Source organism: Piliocolobus tephrosceles, chromosome 2, assembly GCF_002776525.5.
Source record: "Piliocolobus tephrosceles isolate RC106 chromosome 2, ASM277652v3, whole genome shotgun sequence".
NCBI classification, from domain to species: domain Eukaryota; kingdom Metazoa; phylum Chordata; class Mammalia; order Primates; family Cercopithecidae; genus Piliocolobus; species Piliocolobus tephrosceles.
The window spans coordinates 70,966,886-70,990,655 of record NC_045435.1 but is presented as its reverse complement, the minus strand read 5'-3'; the positions used below and the strand labels follow the sequence as shown (position 1 = coordinate 70,990,655).

General features: G+C 40.8%; 1 protein-coding gene across 9 annotated transcripts in view; it reads right to left on the bottom strand.

Annotated features, from left to right (window-relative positions):
• The window catches only part of MAGI1 (membrane associated guanylate kinase, WW and PDZ domain containing 1), a 685,858-nt gene that overhangs the window by 24,757 nt on the left and 637,331 nt on the right, over positions 1-23,770 (bottom strand). For 5 of the 9 annotated variants that reach the window (XM_031935182.1, XM_031935183.1, XM_023200351.2 and 2 more), the window contains exons 13-18: positions 23,093-23,124; positions 12,796-13,012; positions 8,789-8,872; positions 5,171-5,262; positions 3,512-3,704; positions 833-1,126 (exon numbers count right to left, since the gene is read on the bottom strand). In XM_031935182.1, the coding sequence (XP_031791042.1) occupies positions 833-1,126; positions 3,512-3,704; positions 5,171-5,262; positions 8,789-8,872; positions 12,796-13,012; positions 23,093-23,124 (912 nt within the window). The remainder of the gene's footprint in view (positions 1-832; positions 1,127-3,511; positions 3,705-5,170; positions 5,263-8,788; positions 8,873-12,795; positions 13,013-23,092; positions 23,125-23,770) is intronic. The other 4 variants (XM_023200341.2, XM_031935184.1, XM_023200363.1 and 1 more) reach the window with 2 other exon arrangements.

Below are 23,770 nucleotides of genomic sequence, written 5' to 3'. Positions count from 1 at the left end.
ACAGTAGAGCAAGAACACAGATGAGGTGGACTAGCATCTCCTGTAGTATTTTTATTCCTTACACCTCTATTTTTCCTAGAGCATTTCTAGAGCCGTATGCTCCTTGTAAAAACTCTTAAGATATTCTTAAGACCACTCTGAGGCCCTTGCAATTAGTGCTATCCTATTCAATACCTTTCAAAAGCTTTGCTTTGGCAAAAACTGTAGACTCTGTATGCTGTCCAGGGGTTGCTATTCAAATTTCTTTTTCTTTCTCTTTCTTTTTTTTTTTCAGATGGAGTCTCACTGTGTCACCCAGGCTGGAATACAGTGGCACGATCTGGGCTCACTACAAGGTCCACCTCTCAGGTTCAAGCGATTCTCTTGCCTCAGCTTCCCAGGTACCTGGGATTACAGGCATGCACCACCACACACAGCTAATTTTTGTACTTTTAGTAGAGATGGGGTTTCACCATGTTGGCCAGGTTGGTCTCAAACTCCTGACCTCAAGTGATCCACCCGCCTCGGCCTCCCAAAGTGTGGGGATTACAGGCATGAGCCACCGCGCCTGGCTGCTATTCAAATTTCACGCAAATCTGATGTATGCTTTAAGTTGTCTGTGCGTGATCACATTCTCAGGGTGGAAGTTGAAAGGGCCAAACAAATATTCCCAACCTTCAAAAGGGAAAAAGCTACCAAGTCAATTCCATCCCCAATTAAGTCTTTAATTACCCAGAGCTAGAAGCCATAAAGCATTTCTGCTCATGAGGTCTGGCTCAGCTTTCACTCACAAGAGAACAAAAACTCTCAGGCATGGTAGGAAATCCTGGGCGATTTCACATTCAGCACTCACCAAAGGTCGTGCCTGCTTCGGGCCTGCTCACCGAGGACACGATGACGAAGCCGAAGCCCTCGTTCTCCCCACGCCGGATCTCCACGTCGTAGGGCTGCACCACAGTGCTGACCACGCCGCTGCCCCCGCCGCCACCGCTGCCAATGCCGCTGGTGCTGCCACTGCCCGAGCTCACCGTGTTCAGCGAATTCTGGCTGCCCTGAGGGGTGCGCTTCTCTTCTGTCAGCGAGGCTGGCTGGTTGCTACTGTGATGAGAGGAGGCTGGCGAGGGCACCTCGTTCTCGGTTTTGGGTACTGTAACAGAGATGCACGCGTACATCACCGTGTCCGGCAGCCCCTCCATCCTGCTGCCCATCCCTTCTTCCCGCAACTCCCGTAAGAAATCAAAACATGAACCGAGGGGAGGAGACAGCACCTGGTTTCACAAAACCTGGATATACGGATTGAAAGCAGCTTCTCTTGACAAATATTAGCCATTCAGTATTTACGAACATTGATCCTACTTAACACCAAATAGGACTCCCAAACAGTGTTTGTTATTTTATAGCATGCAATATGTTGACATCCACACTTAGAATCAAGTTTGCAGCAAGATCAACCTGCTGTGAAATATTTCCCCATTGCACAAAGGGAAGGGCCTAAGGGTAGGTGAGGGCTACATCCGCGAAGACCACCATCTTGGCTTCATAGATACAACCTTGGATGCACGTTCATATTGTTATTACTTTCCAATCACATTTCCACTCAGTTTTTTCCATCCGGCAACAAACAGTAAGGTGACGGTAACGTTGAGGCTACCTGCCCTATGTGGGGTTCATGACAACACCTGTGAGACACACATGCTTCTTTTCTTAGCTTCCAGATGTCAACATCTACTCTGATCACAGAACCGGATACACTGGGCTCCTTCTGAATTTAGTCACCATGCTAGTGTTACTAAAGTGCTCCTAAACAGCCAACAGAGTAGGTGGAACCAACTATGCCAAAAACAAAATGCGTGTTGTGTCCAAGTTTTGGATCAGACTGTATTTATTTTCAAAAGCTGCTCTTTTCATAGATTGTTTTAATTGTGGAAAAATAAGCATAACAAAATTTTAAACCATTTTTAAGCATATAGTTGAGTGGTATTAACTGCATTCACATTTTTGTGCAACCATCATCATCATCCATCTCCAGAATTTTGTCATTTTCCCAAATTGAAACTCTGTACTCATTAAAAACTAATTCCCCTTCCCATTTCCTCCACCCCCCACCAACCATCATTCTGCTTTCTGTCTCTATAAATGTGACTACCCTAGGTACCTCATATAAAGGGAATCACTATTTCTCCTTTTGTGACTAGTTCGCTTTGCATAATGTCTCTTCATAGTTTTGACACGTCTTTTACACAGAGCTAAAAATCCAAAATATTTAATATTTAAAAAAATAAACCTGAAACCAAAAAATCACATTTCCTTACTATTTCTATTTGGGCCAGGGAAGCCAGATAGTTTTCATCACATCTCAAAAACCAGTTCTAGCTGACTGCTTTTAGCTGCATGAAATACTATGTTAAGAAGGATTGTGAGGCCACAAACAAGCTCTAGGGACATAACCTACAGCAGGGTAACACTGTCTTCCATGGATGCAGGAGGTAGGACTCTCACAATGGAATTTAACATCTTAATTCTATAATTAATCATATACCATTTAAAATAGGTTATACTTTCTTTTTTTTAAAAAAAAAAACAAGGTACCAATTAATTTGATCTGACAGGTATCTGTTTCACTGATATTAATGCCACGAGAATTCATAATATTTCAGGTCATATTTCTCCAGTAATTCAACTGATAGAAGACAATCACCTCTGCTGTATTCTGGGTTCTGTCTCAAAGGTTTCAAGGTGGGAGCTGCATCCAAAGGTGAACAATCAAGGTGTGTTCAACGTGAGCTTTCGGGAAGCTGGTAGGTCAAGGGAAAGGATAGACACTCACACAATTCACTGTCTCAAAATGGCAGATTCTGATGTGGAAGTAAACCATGAGTCACTAGAATGGCAAGGAGGGAATGCTAAAATCTGAAGGTAGTCGGAGGAAGGAGGAATTTCCGAGGGAAGAAGGTTATATTTGTGCTGAGCCTGAAAGGATATGTAGTATTTTGAGATTTAAAGTTCAAAGCTTATGGGCAGGAAGAAGGAATCAAAGCTGACCTAGAACTGGCTGGCTCTACAACTTTCTTGTAGAAAGAAAAAAAGAAATCTTGGTTTAATACATAGGACAGTAAGAAATCAGTAACTTTTTTATGAACTTATTTTTTGCACAAACCCAATTTTTGTTCTCTTGATATGAAGCTACAACTCTTCTGACTTTCATAATGACCTCATTTGTTGAGGATTATCATCAAATGAAGAGGATGGCTAAGTTCTGATTTGCAAGGAGATAGAAGGGAAGTAATATATATTCAACAAGCCTTCCTCTGGAAGACTTTGTTGAACATATGCAAACGGCACATTAAAGTACTTTAGAATGACAGTAATTTTTGCAGGGCTTGAGAGAAGCAAGCCATCTGGAAATTCTGAGCTTGATCACATTTGCAAACATTTGCTAAAATAGACGCTCAAGGAGGCAGACACAGGAAGGGGGCCTTTTCTGTGAATCAAGTGACAACGCACTGTCTGAAGGAATGAATGAAATACATACCCGCAAAAACCACTTTACGCCGCACTGTGAGATTGACGTGGCCCTGTTTGGCAGCTTGTTGCATAAGCTGGACCACAAGCTGGTGTGATTTTCCAATTACTGGCGTCCCATCTACACAGATTAATTCATCTCCAGACCTCAGGCGGCCGTCGGTATCAGCAGCACCCAGTGGTACAATGTGACCAATATAAATCTGTTGAATAATTGAACGATGGATGAAACACTTCTCTCCTACATTTACTGTGACATCAATGGCCTTCACATCTCTGGGAACAATTCATTCATTCATGTCTGCAGGCATGCCACAAACATTTATTGAGCACCCACTGTGTACAAGACATTGTGCTAAGTATTGCCACAATTATTAAATGGTGGAAAGAATATTTCTTGCTTAGTTTCCAGATGTTTATCTGTGGCCTATTGACAACTCACTCTTTCTTTTTCTCCTCTGCAGATATAGATCACTTTTCTCCCTTCATCGTACAACCTATTCTTCTTTCCGAGCTACCTAAAAACTCTGTTTCCATACAACTCTGCTAATAAAATTTTAATATTACTTTTATTTAAGAGTCTAGCATCATGCCTAGGAACAGGGAATATGTAATAAATACTCTTAGATGAATGAATGAATGAAGCAAAAGTTGGTTGGACATCTCCATTTTCGAAGTCTTTTAGCACCTGAAAGCAGAGCATTCTTTATAGTTAGTGTCTTGCTGTTATATTTGCCATTCACTAAACCTTAGCTAGAATACTTGTGCCTGCCTTGCCTTTCCAGCAGACAATAATGCTATAGTTACCTTTACGTGGCATTTATAGTTTGCAAAGAACTTTGACAAAATAGTTGCTAAGAACATGGATTCGAGTCAGACCTTATTTGTCAGTCCCTCCGTTTGGTAGCTCCGTGATCTTGGGCAAGTTAATTAGCCTTTCTTTTTCTTAATGTGAAAACGTGATAAACTGGTGGGTTTGATGGATAAATGAGAGAATGTATGTTAAGAGCCTTTAGCACAGAACCTGGCACATAGTAAGCGCTCGATGAATAATGGCTGTTATTATCACAAGGAAATTAACAATACCTATTTTAGTTTTCTTTTCTTCCTTCAAAAGAACCCTGTTATGTTATTCTAAATTTATTCCAAAATGGAAGTCACTGAGATCCAGGGAAGTTCAATGTTTCTTGACCCTTACTCAGGGTTTTTTCTCAAGTTTTGTAAAGGCAGGGGTCTGACATTCTCCAATCACTGTCTCATAAGGCTTTGTGAAATACTCTCTGCACACCAGCAACTCAATATACAAAGCCCAGTACCTGCTGGCAGAGTGAAGGGACCCGGCCAGAAGGACCAGGCCACTGTTATATCAGGTGATGATTATCCTGTTTTGCTTTCTGTTTTTGGCTCCCTTGGGGGAAAGGAGTGGTCTACAGAGGCTGCAGCTGCCACTTTTCACAAACACTCATACAAACTTTTTAGAAAGAATCTAGTCTCTTCTTCCTCAAGACAAACAGTGCTCCACAAAACCCAATGAAAAATCCATACTACTCAAGATGAAAGAGTCAGTGTTGCATCTAGCTGGACAAATCTTGGTGATTTGTCACTGTTGCCAATTTGCTTTGAAGCCTTAGAAAAATATGCTGGGGAGAGAGACGAGCAAAAGACTCACAGGTTCCCCTGGTTCATTTCCACCCAGAATCCTAAATCCAAATCCAGTCTCTTTTCTCCAGAGGAAGATATCCTGTTCCTGGTAATCTGGAACTGCAGAGAGGGGAGAAAAAAGAGATGGATTATTTTTCTGATAAAAGCAGTGATACCTCCAAGATGAACACAGTTGCAGGACAAGAATGGTGGTGCTTGATCAGATGGAAGCTTTTCAATATAGGCAAAGAAACAAAATACTCTGAACAGGTGAAATAACAGAAGACATAGGGATAAAGTAAATAGTGGAAATAGTCACTGAGCCCTAAAGTTCTTCAAAGGACTCATCACTGTTTGATAATTCTGAATCAAGCCCAAGCCATAATCCTTAACTACAAATAGTCAGCATTAACTGCTTTCCTCAGTATTCTTGCAAGGGGAATTAAGTAAATTAAAAGTATGATGTGCCACACCACAAAGCAGGTGTCCATGTCCAAGAACAGAACTCAGGCTAAGTCAGAGCCATCTCTGAAGCTGGCTCTAAGGATTCTGAAGTCACGTTAAGTCACCAGATGTTTCCTCTACTAGAGGATGAAAGAGAACAGCTTGGTTTAAACAGACTTTCTGATTTATCTTTAAGTCACTTTCTTTTTCCTTAAAATAGTTAAGACTAGCAATGCTAATAATTTGTTAGATCATTTTTGCCAAAAATTACTCTCAAACATCCTAGTATTTCTGCATACAGTCAGCCCTCCATATCTGTGGGTTCTGCTTCCTTAGATTCAACCAATCACAGATAGAAAATTCGTTAGACCTACAATGGTTTTAGATGTGATGAATACGTAGAGATTTTTTTTTTCTTGTCATTATTCCTAAGTAATACAGTATCACAACTATTTACATGGCATTTGCATTGTATTAGATGTCATAAACAATGCAGAGATGATTTAAAGTATATAGGAGGAGGTGGGTGCAGTAGCTTACAGTGGCAATCCCAGCACTTTGGGAGGCCAAGGCGGGCGAATCGCTTGAGCCCAGGCATTTGAGTCTGGGCAACATAGTGAGACCTTGTCTCTACAAAAAATAAAAAATGGGTCAGGTGTGGTGGTATGTGTCTGTAGTTCTAGCTACTGAGGAAGCTGAGGTGGGAGAATCGCCTGAGCCAGGGAGGTTAAAACTGCAGTGAGCCATGACTGCCCTAGTGCACTCTAGCCTGGTTGACAGAGTGAGACCCTGTCTCAAATAGATAAATAAATACATAAACAACAAACAACCAAATAATATAGGAAGGAGTGTGTGTGTGTGTGTGTGTTCCACACAAATATTATGCTATTTTCTAGGGATTTAAGCATCCATGGATTTTTATAACCTTGGTGGGGGATGCAGGTATCCTGAAACCAATTCCCGGCAGATACTGAGGGATGACTGTACAAAGTTTATTAGGATTTCAATACTATTACCAAAATCAGCCAGGCCTCCAAATCCTTAAGATCAATGGTGATGACAAAAAGTCTATATTAATGAATCATATATCTCATTGCCAAAATGGCTGATTTACTCTAGAATTTGCCTATGGTATTTCAGCATTAAAAGTATTAATTCATTTTCCAATAACTTGGTATTTTACTTTCAATGCTCAGTAATGGTCCAGGGCTTTAAAATGAATATCTTGTTTTTTAAAAGAAATGTAATTTCCATAAGAAAATACTTACTATACATGAAATTGTTCTATACACCACTGTTACTTCACTAAAGTAAAAGAGGGTTATTTCTATTTAATTCTTACTTAATATTTTAATGTATACATTGGGTGTTTTGTGACCTATAAAATGACGTATCTTTTATTTAAAGGGAAAAAATTATGATTCAGTTACAATGAATCCTAAAGGAGATTTTCAAACGCTGTAGTGCATACCTTCTTATTTAATTAACTGGATTTGGGGCTGAAGGAAAGTGCAGGCCTGAGAATTTAATTCTTTTCTTCTCCAGTTTTATACAACGGAATAGGGAAGAAGGTGGATGTTTAGATTTTAGGTTTGCGAAGAGATGTCCCTTTTTAGTGATTCACCCACAAACTTAAAACGTATAGTGAATGAATACACCAACAGACAAGAAACCAAATGACCAGTAAGTACAAGTCAGAGGAGTTTGAATCTGATCTTTTTACTTGAGCTATCTCAGTGCCAGGGCTGTAAATGGGTGCTTTCTATCCACTGCTTTATTATAATTGCTGAGGCTAAGCTGCAAAATACCTAGAACATGGAGCTAAGCTACAGCACAGGACTCCCATAAACACAATTTGAGAGTAATATTTTCTTGAGCACGCTAAGGTAACAATATTTTCTTTCTGTTCGAGTAGCTGGCTAAAGGATATTTGCTGTAATAGCCTCAATGAAACAACAAATTAAATCAAGTTGTGTCTCCGTCTTTGGTTCACTCAAGCAGGAGGATTATTACCGAAACAGACCACTGGTGCTGTCCAGCCAGCACTGGGTTCCTGGCAGAGTCTCTTTTAGGTCTGCTGAGTGTGTGGCCTTTCTGGAAACAACGAAAGGGCCTCTGCAGAGACTTCCAGCCCGGATCCATTTTTCTCAGCATCATTTAACACCGGAACATTTGCCCATCCTACAGTGACACCAAATGTAACAAGTTTCTGCCTACTGTTGCTCATTTAGGTGTGACCTAGCATGGTATGGGAGGTTGTGGCCAACAGATTTAGCCTTATCACACTGTTTAGTCCACATGAAAAAAAAAAAAAAAAAGCTTCATTTCCTTCTGAGGACCAGTGGGAAAATGGCAAATTTATTTAAAGGTTTTCTGTTGAAAAGGAAGATGCCCACTGACATTAGGGATGTTAAAGACACAACAGTGAGCCAGAAAACACAGATATAAACATCGACACACAGACATGTTACAAAGAAAGTCTTCTGCTACTTCAATTTTGGCATTTTAACAATTCTACTCTTCTACCAACTAAATGCCATTTACCCCAATATATAACTTTGGCAATAAATCAGTACTGAAACACATTATGGGATTATGAAATTTCTCTCTTCTGTGTCCTCCGAGGCCACCTCTTCTTAGAGGCATTGAAGTTTCTAAACTACTTCCCCTGAAATGGTTTCCTTCCTTACTTCAGGCAGATTTTATTGCAATTAAGTTTTTAGGTGGCAGTAAGGTAGAACCATTTTTCTGATATTAATATCACTTTTTTTTTGAGTGAGGCTAAATCAAATAGAGCTAAGAAAACCTTGTTCAGTTTTCATTTGTAAGCCCTTGCATATGAACAATTTCTGCAGTTAGTCTCCTTTTGGTAATGCCAGTGACAATTCAGTAAAGCAGTCAAAAGACTTCCTTTGATAATTAGAGAGAATGGAACCACCAGGTTTGCAGAGAAACTTCCTGGTGTCTCCATTAGTACAGACATACTAACACATTTCCAGACTTGACAAGGGCATGCAAAACCCTTTTTATTCCATCTTGTCTTTGGTTTGCGTTTGGTCAACAAGAGCTCCAAGGCACTTCCCTTCATGCCCCTCTTTTCTTCCTTCTCTTTTCTGAACTTCTCCCCAGGCCCCCAGACCAATGAGAACATCAAACAACATGAATGAAAATGGAGAGACAAAAGTTTTCAGCAGATCCTTACTCGGACATTCTCCAAAATTCGTGGAATTGATTTCTCTCTCTCTCTCACCCTTGCTCAATCCCGATGCAGGTGAAGGTGACATGGCTGGAATATTAATTTCACAATTTTGCAAAGCTTAATGTACATTCTTTCTCTTAGTTCACTTTAATTTAGTTTTGACTGATAAGGAACAGGCAGTTCAGCTTTCACAATAAAGGTTATGGCTGTTATTTTAAAAGACCATAGTTCGATTCCATTTTTTTCTTTCTTTTTTTTTTTTTTTTTCACAGTGCTTTACCTGTCAAAAAGCTAGAATTTACAATTGCACCATTGAGAGTTTCCTATAACTCCTATTACCATCTTAAACTCTCCTTATTTAATGACACTCTAAAGTACACATTCTTGATTGGCCTTACTTCAATCATGGTTTGTCTAAACCCTTATTGCTTTTGGAAAAATTTAAGTATATTTGTGCTACCATTAAACTACAGCATTTATTCAAAAGTGTATCAAGTTCAGGATGAAATTCATTCTTGTACTAATATCTGTTCAGGTGAATTCTAAGCATTTCAAGCCAGAACAGTCTTACATTTAGAGATGCAAATCAATGGATCTATCGGAGAACTGAACAAACACACAAATACTGTCATAATAGCTCTTAAAATCTGGAGGTACACCCAAGCTTCTTAAGCTTACTATGATAAAGAAGCTCAACTGCCAGTTCCAAACTTGTAAGTATGTCTCTCCAAGGCAAGACAGATTTACAATGTTGGTTAATAGGACAGTTTTGAGCTGCTTCTTCCAAACTATATAGTGAACAGGCAAAGTCTCAACTACAAGCCTTATAATTTATTTTGTAGTAAATGCTACTGGATGTGACCTGATTCTCCTAAACATTTACTAATAAGACTGCATCACTGTCATTTTTAAGATATGCACAATTCTAGAGAAACTATAAAACAGGCAACATGGCTTTTAAAGGACTTTAGTGCTCATCTTTGTTTTTAATTAAACATTGAAACCCTTCAAAGGGATTCATGAACACATGTGTAATTCAGACTGATTCATTCTAATACCGCTGCCTTGAGAGATGGCCATATCAAAAATATGGTACATTGCAACAAATTTAGACCATGTGAAGGAATGTGATCACAGATTGTGTTAATCTCCACATTGCCCCTAATAATAAAAGAAAAGAAAAAGAACAATGTATTTCCAACAAAAAGAGGGTAATATGGCACAGTTAAGCTGCTGTTGCTGATTTCAATTTTCCTGTTTTTCCTGGAGTACTCTGCTCACTTTACTGTCTTGGGGAGAAAGGGCAGGGAATCACATCTAACAAGGCTATACACTTTTTTCTCTTTGAAAGACAAGATACAAAACAACCTAAGGGAATGGCAGAAACTGATCTGAGATAAAGAAAAACACCGATTCAAAGACAAGATTGATGCAGGTTCATTCCTAGGTGCTGTGAAAATAAAATCTGTGACAGATACTGAATAATCACCATGGGGGCCAGGGGGAGGTCTCATCATTATCCTCATTTAGTAGTGAGGAAGAAATCAATGTGAATCTTAACATCAATTAGGTTGCTACTATCTATCAGTCAACTACAGAGCCTCCAATTACCAAAAAGGAATAGATTCCCATTTGTTCTGCTCTATCCGATTCCTCAGATGTTAAAGGAAGTGAAGGAACAAAACTGGCACCATTCTGAATATTTCTTTTCTTTTCTTTTTTGAGACAGAGTCTCACTCTGTCACCTAGGCTGGAGTGCAGTGGCATGATCCTGGCTCACTGCAAGCTCCGCCTCCCAGGTTCCAGTGATTCTCCTGCCTCAGCCTCTCGAGTAGCTGGGACTACAGGCACACGCCACCACACCTGGCTAATTTTTGTATTTTTTAGTAGAGACGGGGTTTCACCATATTGGCCAGGCTGGTCTCCAACTCCTGACTTCATGATCCGCCCACCTAGGCCTCCCAAAGTGCTGGGATTACATGAGAAAGTCACGACGCCTGGCCCCAAATATTTCAGTCTGGAGGCCACCTGAGCAATTTCAGCAGCTGGCTATGGCCACATTACATATTTTTTCTTATTTTTTTTTCCTGGTGAAAACTTTTTTAGAAACATTTGATTAGGTCAAATTCTTAAGAAAATTTGCCACCACCAGGGTAAAAATGGCATTTGAGCAAGAGCCTTCTATTAAACGGATGTTTTAGAATTATCCTGTCAACCCATGATGCCCCTGCCAGCCCTTCAGAATGCAATTCATTTTATCATGAAAAGATTCATACAGGAAAACTCAATCATAGATGTGTACTGTATTGAGGAAAGCAGGGGCTTGGTCAATAAAGCAATATCTCAACATTAACTGAAGTCGGACCATTGATTGGACAAGCCACATGCTTTGAGAGAAATGTGGAGGGAATGTGAAAACGCTCCTCTTTACAAACATCTCTTAAACGGTTTACTTCAGTGAAATCACTACAATGAGTGAGGAGACACAATGAGGACAGAATCTGGTTCCTGGTTAGCATCCACTGCATACGAGGTCATTCCAAATGGAACTTCATTTCCTTTAGTCAGGCCTCGGGGGTACTTTAGGGGTGTCTTTCTAGTCCAGCGACTAAAGTAAGTCCCTGCTCAAATCAGTGGGCTTTTTGTCAGCAGAGTGAACTCGTAGCCAAAACAGCCTATTTAATTCCATGCATTGTGGTAGTAAGAAGGCAGTAATATTTATCCCTTGAGGAGGAAAAGGACAGAGCCCTGAGCGACTCCTAACATTTGATAACCAGCAAGACTCCAGGCTCACCTCTGCCTCCAAACTGCTGAGTATCACTCAGTGGACTGACCAACTTTCCTCCTCAGACAAGGATGCTGGCCTCACTGCCCCATTTTGCTTGGTCACAGAGAAGTTGACTTTCAGCATGCACTCGGCTGGCAAAGGAAGCACAGCACAGCCAAGTCTGTGTGGTGGACAGGAGGCCAGGGCCCCACACCTCACACAACCTCTCTGCCACGACTCTTGATGTCCCTGCTGAGCAGTGACCACAGTCGCAGCTAGAAATGAAACCTGTGCTGAGGGGAGGATGAGCACTCTTCACTCTTCACTCTTCCAGCTTCTCTCAGACCCTTCAACAAACCGAATCTCCACCGTCACAACACCTCTCCCCTACCCCATACCAAAAAGAGAAAATGATGCATCTGTCCTTCACAGCTGCCTCACCCTGACCAATTATACTCATAAGAAAACATCGGAAAACAGCAACCCAAGAACAACAACAACAACAACAAGCAGTTTGCATCGCCTAAAATTAAGGCATTTTAGGAACTTCCATTGGTAAGATAAATGAGTATTATTTATGGCGAATAGTTTTTGGAAATCATTTCATAATAAAAAGTAAGACATTAAACATGAGAATGATATTATGTTTATATGAGCCAAGAAGTTACAAAATATACTATCACTAGCTCGTATTTATAGAAAAGGTAAAGCACTGGATAAGTAATTAAAGCACAACCACTCACTGCTATTGTTTTTTCCTTCTTGTGGGGAATGTTTAGAGAGATTATAATGGTTAAAAAAACAGTATTTTTGAAAATCAAGAGACCACTTAAAAAGCATTTAATTTCTTCTCATTAGCCCTACAATCCCAGTCAATCATATTTAAGTTCTACTGCATATCGGATTTGTGATCAGAGCACATCACAATCTCCACTCAGAGAATTAATGAGACAGCAGCTCTTATCTACCATTCCTTTTAACTGAAGGGAGGAAAAAAAACCCATTTTCACCCAGGGCATTTATTTGATAACCATCCACTTCTACCCCCTCCCCAGACTGAAGGCATAGTGGGGCCTCCATGGATAGTCAGCAGAGTCCACTCCCTTGGCCATACTTTTGCCTCTTGTGGATTTCACTTTATCTGGTTTACATACTGCAACACCTCTATTTTCAATAACCTTCAAGAGAAAGGTAGAGCCCTGTGGAGGGGTCAGGGTAAGACAGAGGCCAGGATGCTACTCACGTCGGTTTTCATACATGCTCCTGGACTGGGCCCAGATTTTAAAAGGATCTGGTTTTTTCTGGCCAGAGCTGTCAGTTTGATCTGGAGCTTGGGCCTCTGCAGGTGGGAACTCGGGGAGCACCTGTGTGCTGTGGCTTGGGGATGCTGTGTGCAGGCTCCGGTGGCTGGAAACACTGTGCTGAGAACTATTCTGGCTGTCTTTCCTTTCCAGTGGTTGCTGAAAGTAAGCAAGTGAGAGGGGCAAGAAGAAAAGATTATTATTGGTTCTCTGAGTGGGTGTTTTCCACCAGCTTGTCTTTGTTCAGCACTTCTGTATACACATACATAAGTATAACAATAGTATTTTGGCTCCCACCTTTCTCCAGCTAATGCTGAATGCAGATAAATCCCTAGGTGACTGGCAGACAAACAGCGGGGTAGGCCAGATAGAAAGACATAATCATAACCCTACTGTTCTCTGGGTTATAGCGGAAAACAAATCCGATATTCATCACAGGTTCTCAGCTAAGATGCTATGCTCGTTTATTGCAAGATGGATCAGTTTTAACATCCTCATTTTCACAAAAATATGTGACGCCAAATACCATGAGTGGTTTACGATAAGGCTATAATATCCAGAAGAAATATAATCAGGACTAAAGATGCTCCCCAGGACTCCATGTCTTGTATCGTTTAATAATGAAATACCCAATTCCTCTCTAAGAGTTTGCTATCCATTCTTTTCAACTGTTAAAAAAAAAAAAAAAACAGAGGTCAGATCTTTCGAAAATCATGCCTAGCATTATATGTTTACTGGTATTTCTATGTGTATAAATTACTAATATATGAAGAACTTCAATACTTCTTAGCTAATCAATTTTGCAAGCATTACACTTCACCTCTTAAACTGCCGATAGTACTGTTGGTTGAAAACCATGATCAAACTTTGTATATGAGTTGACCTCCGGGGGTCAGCCTTCTTAGATTTGAACTTCTCCAAAGTTCAAGTATTGTAATATTCAAAGGGGAAGAGTTCCATTTAAATTTCAAATGAATAACCAAGTCCTTGTTCATTAAAATCTGCTCAGCAAAGACCCTTCTCATTTTACGAAATGCTCTGTTAGAATGGCTAATGAATGGAGAGTAAGACCTAATGGAAAGGAAAATAGCGGGTAGAACAGAAAATAACTGCAGTTCTTATTTTCTCCAATAAAAGACTGTGGTAATCTCAGGTGTTTAGCATTCCCTATTCAAAACAAAAAAATCCTGCAGTCATGCCTCATACACCATAGACACCATGTCACTATACTTATCTGATTTAAAGCACTGTATGGGGTAGAGGACAAGAAGGGGCTCTCCCTTCACTCTTATAGATCCTGTAGAGCTCGTGGTTTTAAAGTACTTTATAAGAGCTTTGACCTTGAGCATTCTAGATCCCTGAAGTTCTTTACAGAGCCCGTATCTTCCACCGGGTGTTGCGATCAATCCTATCAAGACCATTTTTCCTTGCTGTCTCCCCAGGGATCCTTCATCTTTCATTCCCCTGGAATTCTGCTGGAAATTTGCAAGGTCCTTTCACTTAATTCTCAGGTCCCTGTACTTCCTCTACTTCCAGTCCTTGCTTTGAAACAAGGATCTGAAGAAAGCCCAAAGAGGACAAAAACTTCATTTGCTCTTGACTATTACAGATTTGAATGCAGATAGTGGCAAGGATTCAAAATTGAGAACAAATGGACAAGTATTTAATGAAGGCAAGATAGACCATTTACAATTACACTTGGTGTGCCTGTGGGAGAAATTTGAGGACCATATTCTAAGCTACCCTGAAAGTCTTGGGAAAACTGTATGAGAGGCTTAATTCACTCCAATTCAAGGGGAAAAACACACTGGTGCAGATGCCAGGAAAACATGTTGATGTTTGGGTGGGAACAAACACCATCATAACCCCATGTCACTGTTTTTCTCTTCTAAGGCTCAGCTCAGATTTGGTTGCCATTCCAAAGAGTTGATAGAACCTGGCTCTGCCAACTTCAACAGTTTCTCCTCCAACAGTGAATTCAGCTCCCAGGGCCAGAGTCAAAAAATGTAAATGATGGATACCATATCCATTTTCTTCTGTATGCACATGGGAATGTTGTTTTTTGTTTTTGTTTTTGTTTTTTTCCCTCTCTTCAATATGGTCTTTACAAGGGTCTTGATTATAAACAACCATATATAGCATCGGCCCATTTTTTGTGTGAACATACATAACAATGCATAGAGAAAATGGGATTACGGGTGGAGTTTTTCCCTCTTACCATTATACTTTCCCATGTTACCTACTTTTTTATTTTTATAGTGCACAGAGAATACTTTTTATAATCAAGACAAAATTTAAAGTCATTTTCATTTCAAAATGAACCTTGGTAAATAGAATTAATGGGAACTGCTACTTCCTATTTTTTTACATTTTAGTAATGTTTTACTTTTGTTCACCTCTGAAGGGGGAAGATATTTGAAATGTAAAAGCAAAAAACTCAATAAAAGAACCACTGCATTTACCTGAGAGTGGCATGCCTCCCTTCAAAGGACCACTCTCTTTTGGTTCCTCAAATTAGTAGATGCCAGATTGATTGCAGGGCCGACCTATAAGCACTAAATTCCGACCCTGGAAGCTCTGGTCTCCTCCTCATGTCAAAACTGCTCTTCACAAAGGTGTGCACAGTGCAGGATTACCTGCAGGAAACAGCCTTGTGCTGCTGCTTCTTTTGTAGGGTTATTTGCAGTTTCTGTTCCATTGTCTTCTTGGGCCATTACCCCCTGAAGACTAACTCAAACCTTTTCCACTTGATCCCTCTTCCTGAACTGGAGAGAAATATCCTTCTGGCATCCCTGACCCATTGAGAAAGTCTAATAAAAGTACTGGACCTGTATCCCAGAGAAAATGCGTAGGTGCTTTTACATACATACCTGTACACGCGTGTGCAGAGATTCAGCATGTTACATCATGGGTTTTTGAAACCCTCTCATGTCTGTCCCAGTATAACAAATCCCTGACATGGAAGACCTAGATCTCTTACGTTTAACTGAAGAGATGGTTCCATCAGAAACAGAGAGTGCAAATGAAGTCTACTGGAAACACTTGGGCCATTTTTCAAATTATAACACCCTTTCTCACCTCCCCAGTAAATGACTCATTTAGGTCCAATTTAACACCAAATGACAGACACAATCTGGAATGAGTTTGCAAAACTGCCTCTCGGTCAAACTGCACCTCTGAGTCTCTTTTAAATGCCATCTAAACTTTCTACCTCAAATTGGAAAATAAAAGTAAAGGAGCATCCTGAGAATGTGCTCGAAAAACTGTGCCACCACTCAACTATCTCTAACTGACATATATAAATGGCACACTAATGGGCTAAATACACGATAATCTGGAAGCTTTTGGGATGTTCTCCCTGCTAAGACTTAACCTCACTCTATGTTCCTTCTCAAGTTCAATTATGAAAACTCATTAATTTGAAGATACATTCTGTAATTTAGTATCTTGTTGGCACTCTGGATTTTTTAAAACTATGCTGTGGGTGTGGGGGGAGTTTGAAGTATTTTTTTTTTTTTTTAATTTTCTGTGAGCATGCTGATCAGCTATGAGGTTGTCCTTTATCAGGTTAGAGCCCAGAATTGTCCAGGAAAAAAACCACGTTTATATATCTCCCAAATTAAAGAAAACTTGTATGCATTTTCAGTAGTCTGGATCACCTCCTACAAGAGTAGGGACACGAGAATATGTTCACTTCTGAACTATTTATGACACAGGATCAGATTTGCATTTAATGAGATTGTATTTCACCTCATTTTCCTAGGTGAGACACTAGCCCAAAGACAAGTAGCTGTAGTTAAAGGTATACTTTTAAGTCTGTTAACGAAACCCTGTGCATACTAAGAACATGGAAAAATGGAAAAATAGTACACCAATGATATAACATCCAGCCCAGGACCTCCTAAGTGGGCTGCCCTACCTGCAATAGATTTATTCACTTAACCCAATAAATACATAGGATCACCTGCTGTGTGCCAGATACTGAGGGAAACAACATGTAAACAAGGAATAGATGGTACCTGAGCTCTTGAAATTTATCCCTGGGTAGGTATCCAAGTGTGTGTATATGTAGTGTGTGTAGATGAATATTAATCAAATATAATATATTGATAGCAACACACTGCAATGTCCTTTAGAAAGGTGATAAAGAGAGGACTCTGGAAGAAATCTATTAACAGAAAGAGAAGGCTGGGCATGGTGGCTCACACCTGTAATCCCAGCACTTCGGGAGACCAAGTAACACAGATCCCTTGAGGTCAGGAGTTCGAAACCAGCCTGACCAACATGGTGAAACTCCGTCTCTGCTAAAAATACAAAAATTACCCAGGTGTGGTGGCATACACCTGTAATCCCAGCTACTTGGGAGGCTGATGCACGAGAATCACTTGGAAAGGCGGAGCTTGCAGTGAGACGAGATCACACTACTGCACTCCAGCCTGGGTGACACAGCGAGACTCCATCCCAAAAAAAAAAAAAAAAAAAAAAAAAAAAGAGGGTGTGCTAAGTGGACTTTCTGAACAAAAACGCTAGTGTGGCACAGCAAGGGAGGGTGGCCTGAGAGGAACTGGGAGGCCACATAATGCATGAGCCCTGTGGGCTACGTAAGGAGTTTGGGTTTCATTCTTAGTTTCAAGAGGGGGAATCCATTAATGAATTTCAAGTGGGGATGTTCCAAGAGCCAACATGTTTCCAGAAAGTTTGGTGTCACTACTGGGTGGTGAATGGATTGGTGGGGAATAGGAATGAATGCAGAGAGGCCAGTCAGGAAGCCCCAGCTGCAGTCAATGTGGGGACCTAAGGTGGGCAATACCAGGGTAGCTGGAGTTACCCAGGAAAAGAACAAGTGAGGTCAGAAGACACTTCGGTGCCAAATTCAACAGGGATTGCTGACAGACTGAATGGAGGAGGCTGAGGAGCAGGAGAATGGAGGGGACAGGAGAGAAGGGAGGTGAAGGGGATCACCAAAAGGAGGAGAGCTCAGAAACAAGGATATCCACCCACCACATCTCTAGTGTGAGTAACTGGTTGAGAAGGGGTGCCATATATTAAGATAGAAATTTCCAGCGCTAACTGTTGTCACTATGCTGATATTTTTGAAGCAAGAGTCTTATTGCTGAGTCTCAATTCATAGCCAGCTAGGAATACGGAAATGGGTTCAATTTTTAAAATTCCATAAAGGTCTTTGGCCACATGTTGACCATGAACCTGTATCACAAGACCTTTTAAATTAAAACTGTACCAACCTCTCTGAAATGAATGATTCCCTTGCTTACTGTCAGGCCAGGGAAATTGGGAAGACATAATGGTTTTTATAAATGGAAATGGGAAGAAAAAATCAACTCATCAGTATTTCCCAGAATGATTTCAAAATGTAGGTACTTATAAAGTGAACTGAAAATATTTGCTTGGAAGAGCAAATGAATACAGACAGCACTTAGGAGCTTAAATGATGAAAAGAATTCATGTGGCTTAAAAATGACAAATCGATCCATTTTAAAGCAGAATTATTTACAGTTCACTTATCTGCCAAGAGCGAAGGCTACTGTAGCAATTTACATGGACAACAGGAAAAACTCCAAGTGCTGATGAGGTATTAGGCCAATGTCATTAAAGGTTGTGTGAAAATCAGAGACTCGAATCCAAGCCAATGCAGATGATGGTCCTTCTTTTTGTTTATTTCTTTTATCATTTATGGGTCTAAGTCAAATGATTTCTTCCAAAAAGGTGGGCGAGAGGAGTTAATGGAGAAGAAAAGGCAGGCACTGACTGGATATGAAAATGGATTCTGGTTCACACTGCATGTCTTAAAGGAATGTAATACAATGGCAAAGTCTATCTTCCAGGGTTCCAAAAGGCAGAGAAGGGGAGTTGCCACGGGAAGTGAGAGGCAAGGAGACTGACTTAAGTGATCCTATGCCTTCACCCATCTACTACTCTCACCGCTTCTTCTTGTAGGCTGTAGAAGCTTTGATGGGATCAATCATCATGCTGGTTGTCACCCAGGGGGCATTAGGGAAAAGGAAGACAGGTGCCACACAACTGGGTGAGTCTGAGAAAGAGGCAGGGTACATAAAACGGAATGATCTAGACCAGAGTCACTCAGTGTATATGTGTGTAAAAGGAGTATCTCCCTCACATCTCTTAACGACTAGTTTTCAGCAATTTCCTTTAGCATCTCTTGCAGGGGAAAGGGACGGAGAGGATAGTGGAGCAAAAACCTATCACTGTGGCTACCCTGCAGACAGCTTGCTATGTCTGCTGTAAAGAGGCTGTTGAAGAGACTGCCTCTTTAATGTGGATGGGCACTGGATGCTTTGCCCACCATCCAGGGTCCTCTATATGAAAACTTCTTGTAGGATTTTTTTTTTTAGGTAAATAGGAAAATCTTGTGTCTTTAGTGAATATGGTACACTTTCTTTCATCTGACAATAAGAGCTGAGTAAAGAATGTGGTTTCCTATGTTGCCTAGGCTGCTGGGGAACTCCAAAGTACTCTACAGCTCAATCACAGCACTTACTCAATCGCGGGTGTTGGCACTTTATGATGACTTATAGGTTATTATAATTAAGAGTGGAATGATTACATTATGTGTGTATTTGGTTCCGTGTTATATTTCTGCTTTATTAATGCGTATCACACTTTAATCCCCACGAGGTAAGGATCTTTGTAGATCTGCCTACTGATGTGGTTATTGTTTCTCCCTCCCCATTTTCATGAGGGCAGGGATGTTTTCTGATTAATTCTTATCAAATATTGGCACTGGGCCTGGCACACATAAAATAATAAATACTTGTTGATGAAATGACTGCACAAACATTTTGGAAATTTGTGACAATGAATCTTTTTCTTTTGTAAGGAGCAATCAATAAATGGTTTGTTTGCAAACTGCAAGAAAAGAGGTGCCATGACCATCTTATTTATTATAGTATTTCCAGCGCTTCACACCAAATCTGATATTTAATGGGTTCTAAATACTAGTTTTCTGAATAATGGATGAATGAATGGATGAAAGATGAATGTGTAGGTGGAGGAACAGATGGATAAATAGAAGATGATAGCTAGGTGCGGTGGCACATGACTGTAATCCCAGCACATTGGGAGGCCAAGATAGGAGGAGCTCCTGAGATCAGCTTGGGCAAGATGGTGAGACTCCCGTCTCTACAAAAAATACAAAAATTAGCCAGACATGGTGGTGCATACCTATAGTTCCAGCTACTTAGAAGGCTAAGGCATGAGATTGCTTGGGCCCAGGAGTTCGAGGCTGCAGTTAGCTATGACTGTGCCACTGCACTCCAGCCTTGATGACAAAGTGAGACTCCATCTCAAAAAAAAGAGGGGATAGATGAAGGGAGAATAACTGGGAAATGAATTCATAAGAAAACAGGTGGATACTGACTTAAAATTCAGGGTTTGGTGTGATATTTAGTTTTAAATTCTCATACATACGATCCTTGTGGGTGATTTAGACTGAGAGTCTCAGTTAAATGAGTTTTCAGTAAGGATGATTAAGTTGGGCCACAGAATCAGTTTCCCAGAGAGGTCTAAAGCCTGACAGAAAATATGTCTTATTTTTGTCTCTGCTACTTGGCAGAAAAATCCCTGATGTTATGAAAGTCCAGGTATTAATGAAATTTTATTAAGATACTGCCATTGTCCCCAATGAGTATATAAACCACAATTTCAACATTTAAACTAAATCTTGCAGGTGAAATTGCTTATTAAGAGTAAGCTACAGGGACTATCCAGGAGAAGAAATGAGATAAAAAAAGATAAGTCCTTTTGTTCTAATAAAAACCCAACTACTTAATTATTGAAAACCTTAAAAAAAAAAAAAAAGGTATGAGGGCAAAAGGAAGCTGCCAGTCACATGAGCAAGCCAACATTGTCAGCAGCCTCTTATCAAATAAACAAACAACCACAACACAACAGTCCTGGACTAAGACCACTGTGCACATATGCTCAGAGCTATTGCCAAATCTAAGTGAGTCACAACCCAGGTACAATCAGTGTGTTTTTAATTATGCATCCTGCATAACGGACCTTATCTGTCATGATTTGAATGGCTTTCTGGTACCAGGACATCCAGCTTCCCTGTGAATTCCCTCTGACCCCACCAGAAAAATCCCATAATCGTCTGTCTCCCTGGCAGGACATCATCAAAATTCAAACTGGGAAGGGGAAAGCGCTTTCAACCCACCTGTACAGGACTCTCACTGATCACAGATGTTAGCAGCACTTTACATCCAACAGCAGACCTTGGCCAACAGCTCCCAAATTCTGTACAGCAGCTGCCAGTGTGTGCCAGCAATGCTGTGAAAACCCTCATCCCTGTCCTGGCGCAGAAATCAGGTAAGGACAAGTCCCAAGCTGGGGGCTTATTCTTTTCTAGCCCAGCAACACATCACTCTCCTAGCTTGTGGTAATTAACAGCCAGCAGACTATGGGCAAAGCAGTTGAGAGCTTCCTTCTTAGAAATGCAGCCTGAGTAATTGGCTTGCTGCTTGCTAATGACATGGCTTCTGCAAAAATTAACTGTCATAGGGAATTCTCTTAACTGACTTGGTGAATGCAGGTTCAATACTTATTTGATAGCCTTTGAGTTCACCAGGTAATTCCAAAACACTTGGGGGAAGAAGAAATGCAAATGAATTACAAAAATCCTTTTGCACACTAAATTTAAACGGAATGCAAAATGGAAAAGAACACCTTGCTACTTGAGGTCATGCTACCTGTGCAAAACTACTATGTCTCCCTCAGCACACTCCTTGTTAAGACTCCATTCCATGTGGGGTGTGTAAAATAGGCCCATGTATCAATATAGCATGGCTGGGGTGGGGGAGAAAAAAGGATGGTTCATGTTAACTTAAGCTTATGAGACACATCTTCTGGATTTCCTTCCATTTTTCTGAAGGCAGATGGGTTACTGGCTATGACCAAGAGACAGGGAGACACACATGCGCACATGCACACACTTTGGCATCTTTGTGGTTCCAATGTGGGCACCAACCAGCACTTTTCTGCCTGGACATTAACACACTGACAAGGAAACCAGCCCTGAAGTCAATATTCCAATCACCACGGCACTATGCCATCAGAATCACATCAACTATTGCAGGTTTTTCTCTTTGGAGAACTTAGGAGTGAGGTTTAAAAATGCAGGAAGCTCCCTCTCTCATCTTAATAAACTTCTGCCTCGTGCTGCCAGGCTTGGAGACAGGTGGAAAGAATTCAGCTGCAGCACCGTAAGCTGCAAAGTTTTCAAGGTTCTCCCTTCCCGGATGGCACAAGACTGTACATTTTCCCTCCCCAAATCTTCTAAAGTACATGGAAACATCCCTCTTTATCCTAATATTAATGAATTGGGAAGCCCCTTCCACCCAGATCAATTTCACAGGCATTGGAGTTCCAGATTTTGAGTTAAGCAGCATTTTAATTTGTCATTAGTGCCCCAGGAGCATAAACCCATACCACCAAGCAAAACACTATAGCCTCTAAGCTATTAGCTAACATGTCAACTAGGTAATGCATCTTCAGGGAAACCAGATTAGAAAAGACAGCAAAACATTGATTTTTTTTTTTTTTTTTTTTTTTAAGAATCCTATACCTGCAGCATAATGCTGCTAAAGCTGGCAAAACAACAAAGGACATTTCCACAGCAAGGAAATGTCTTACTCTCAGTGCTGGGGCAGTGAACATTGTTCCATCTGAGCATGGTCACATATATGGGGCAGAGCAATTCTTTCTTAAACCTACAGGCTTTTTATTTTGTAAATAATTCATCCTCTGGCGCCTAAGAAAGCTAAGGGAGAGAACGGGTAGACAAGTGGACGGCTAGGAACACCAGTTGAGAGCAATGCTACTCACGGAGCAGGTGGAGCTTTCTTTTTTTCTCTCCTTCCAAAGGAAACAATGGCATTTGTATCAAGTTAAAACGGCTAAGAAACTCATCCCTTTGAAGGAGAGTTTGGACGCATTTATATAGAGAAGATTTCAAACATGCATTCTTTATCCTGCCTCTGCAGCCTGCCCACAAATCACTATACAGTTAAAGACAAGCCCAAATACCTTCTATAACAAACGGAACCCCAGAACTTAAGAAAATGAGCCCCGGCTCCTGTCTCCCCCATCCACTGTAAAACACATTTAGTGAAGTGAAGCCCCACAGAATACCCTCCCACCTCCAGCCCCCGACCATCCACCCCAGCCCCAACAAGCACCAAGTAACTGACAAGTCCTTACCGACTTTGGGCTCTTCTTGGGAACTGGCAGCCCTGGAAAAAATGCAACAAGGAGGGGAGGGGGGAAGAAATCATTAGCATATAAATGTTACCTTTTCCTTAAAGAACAATCCCCAGGTGTTCCATGGCAACCTAGCCATCTGCAGAGTTATGTCAGATTTCTCCCCAGCATCGGAGTTACCAGGCTGTTCATATCGAATCAAAGCAGAGGGAGGAGGAGAGCGAGAGGCAGGAGATCTATCTGCATTAGCTATGCTGACTTGTACTGCAGCAGCCTGGAGGCTGGGAAAAGAAATTCACAGACCTCAGCGGCCTGGGAAATTGAACACTTGGACAGAATCTCAAATGCTCTTCTGGATTAAGAGAGACTTAACTTACAATTAAGTCCAGGATATTTCCTTTCCACACGATCCACTTGTCAATTGAAACGGACCAATCAGGACAGAGGAAAGGGTATATATTTAGTTTCAAAGGAGTACATGGTTAAAATTAAAATTTTTTTTTTGGTCTTTTCTTTTTTGTTCCTCTGCCTTTCAGAAGAGGAAATGCTGCTTTATTTGGATGAGCTCAATACCAAAACAAAGACGGATGCTCTTTTGCCAACACAGAATGCTAACAAATGAACACAAATCCAAGTTGGTCTAGGGTCCCCTCTGGATCATCAGCACACGTCTGTCTC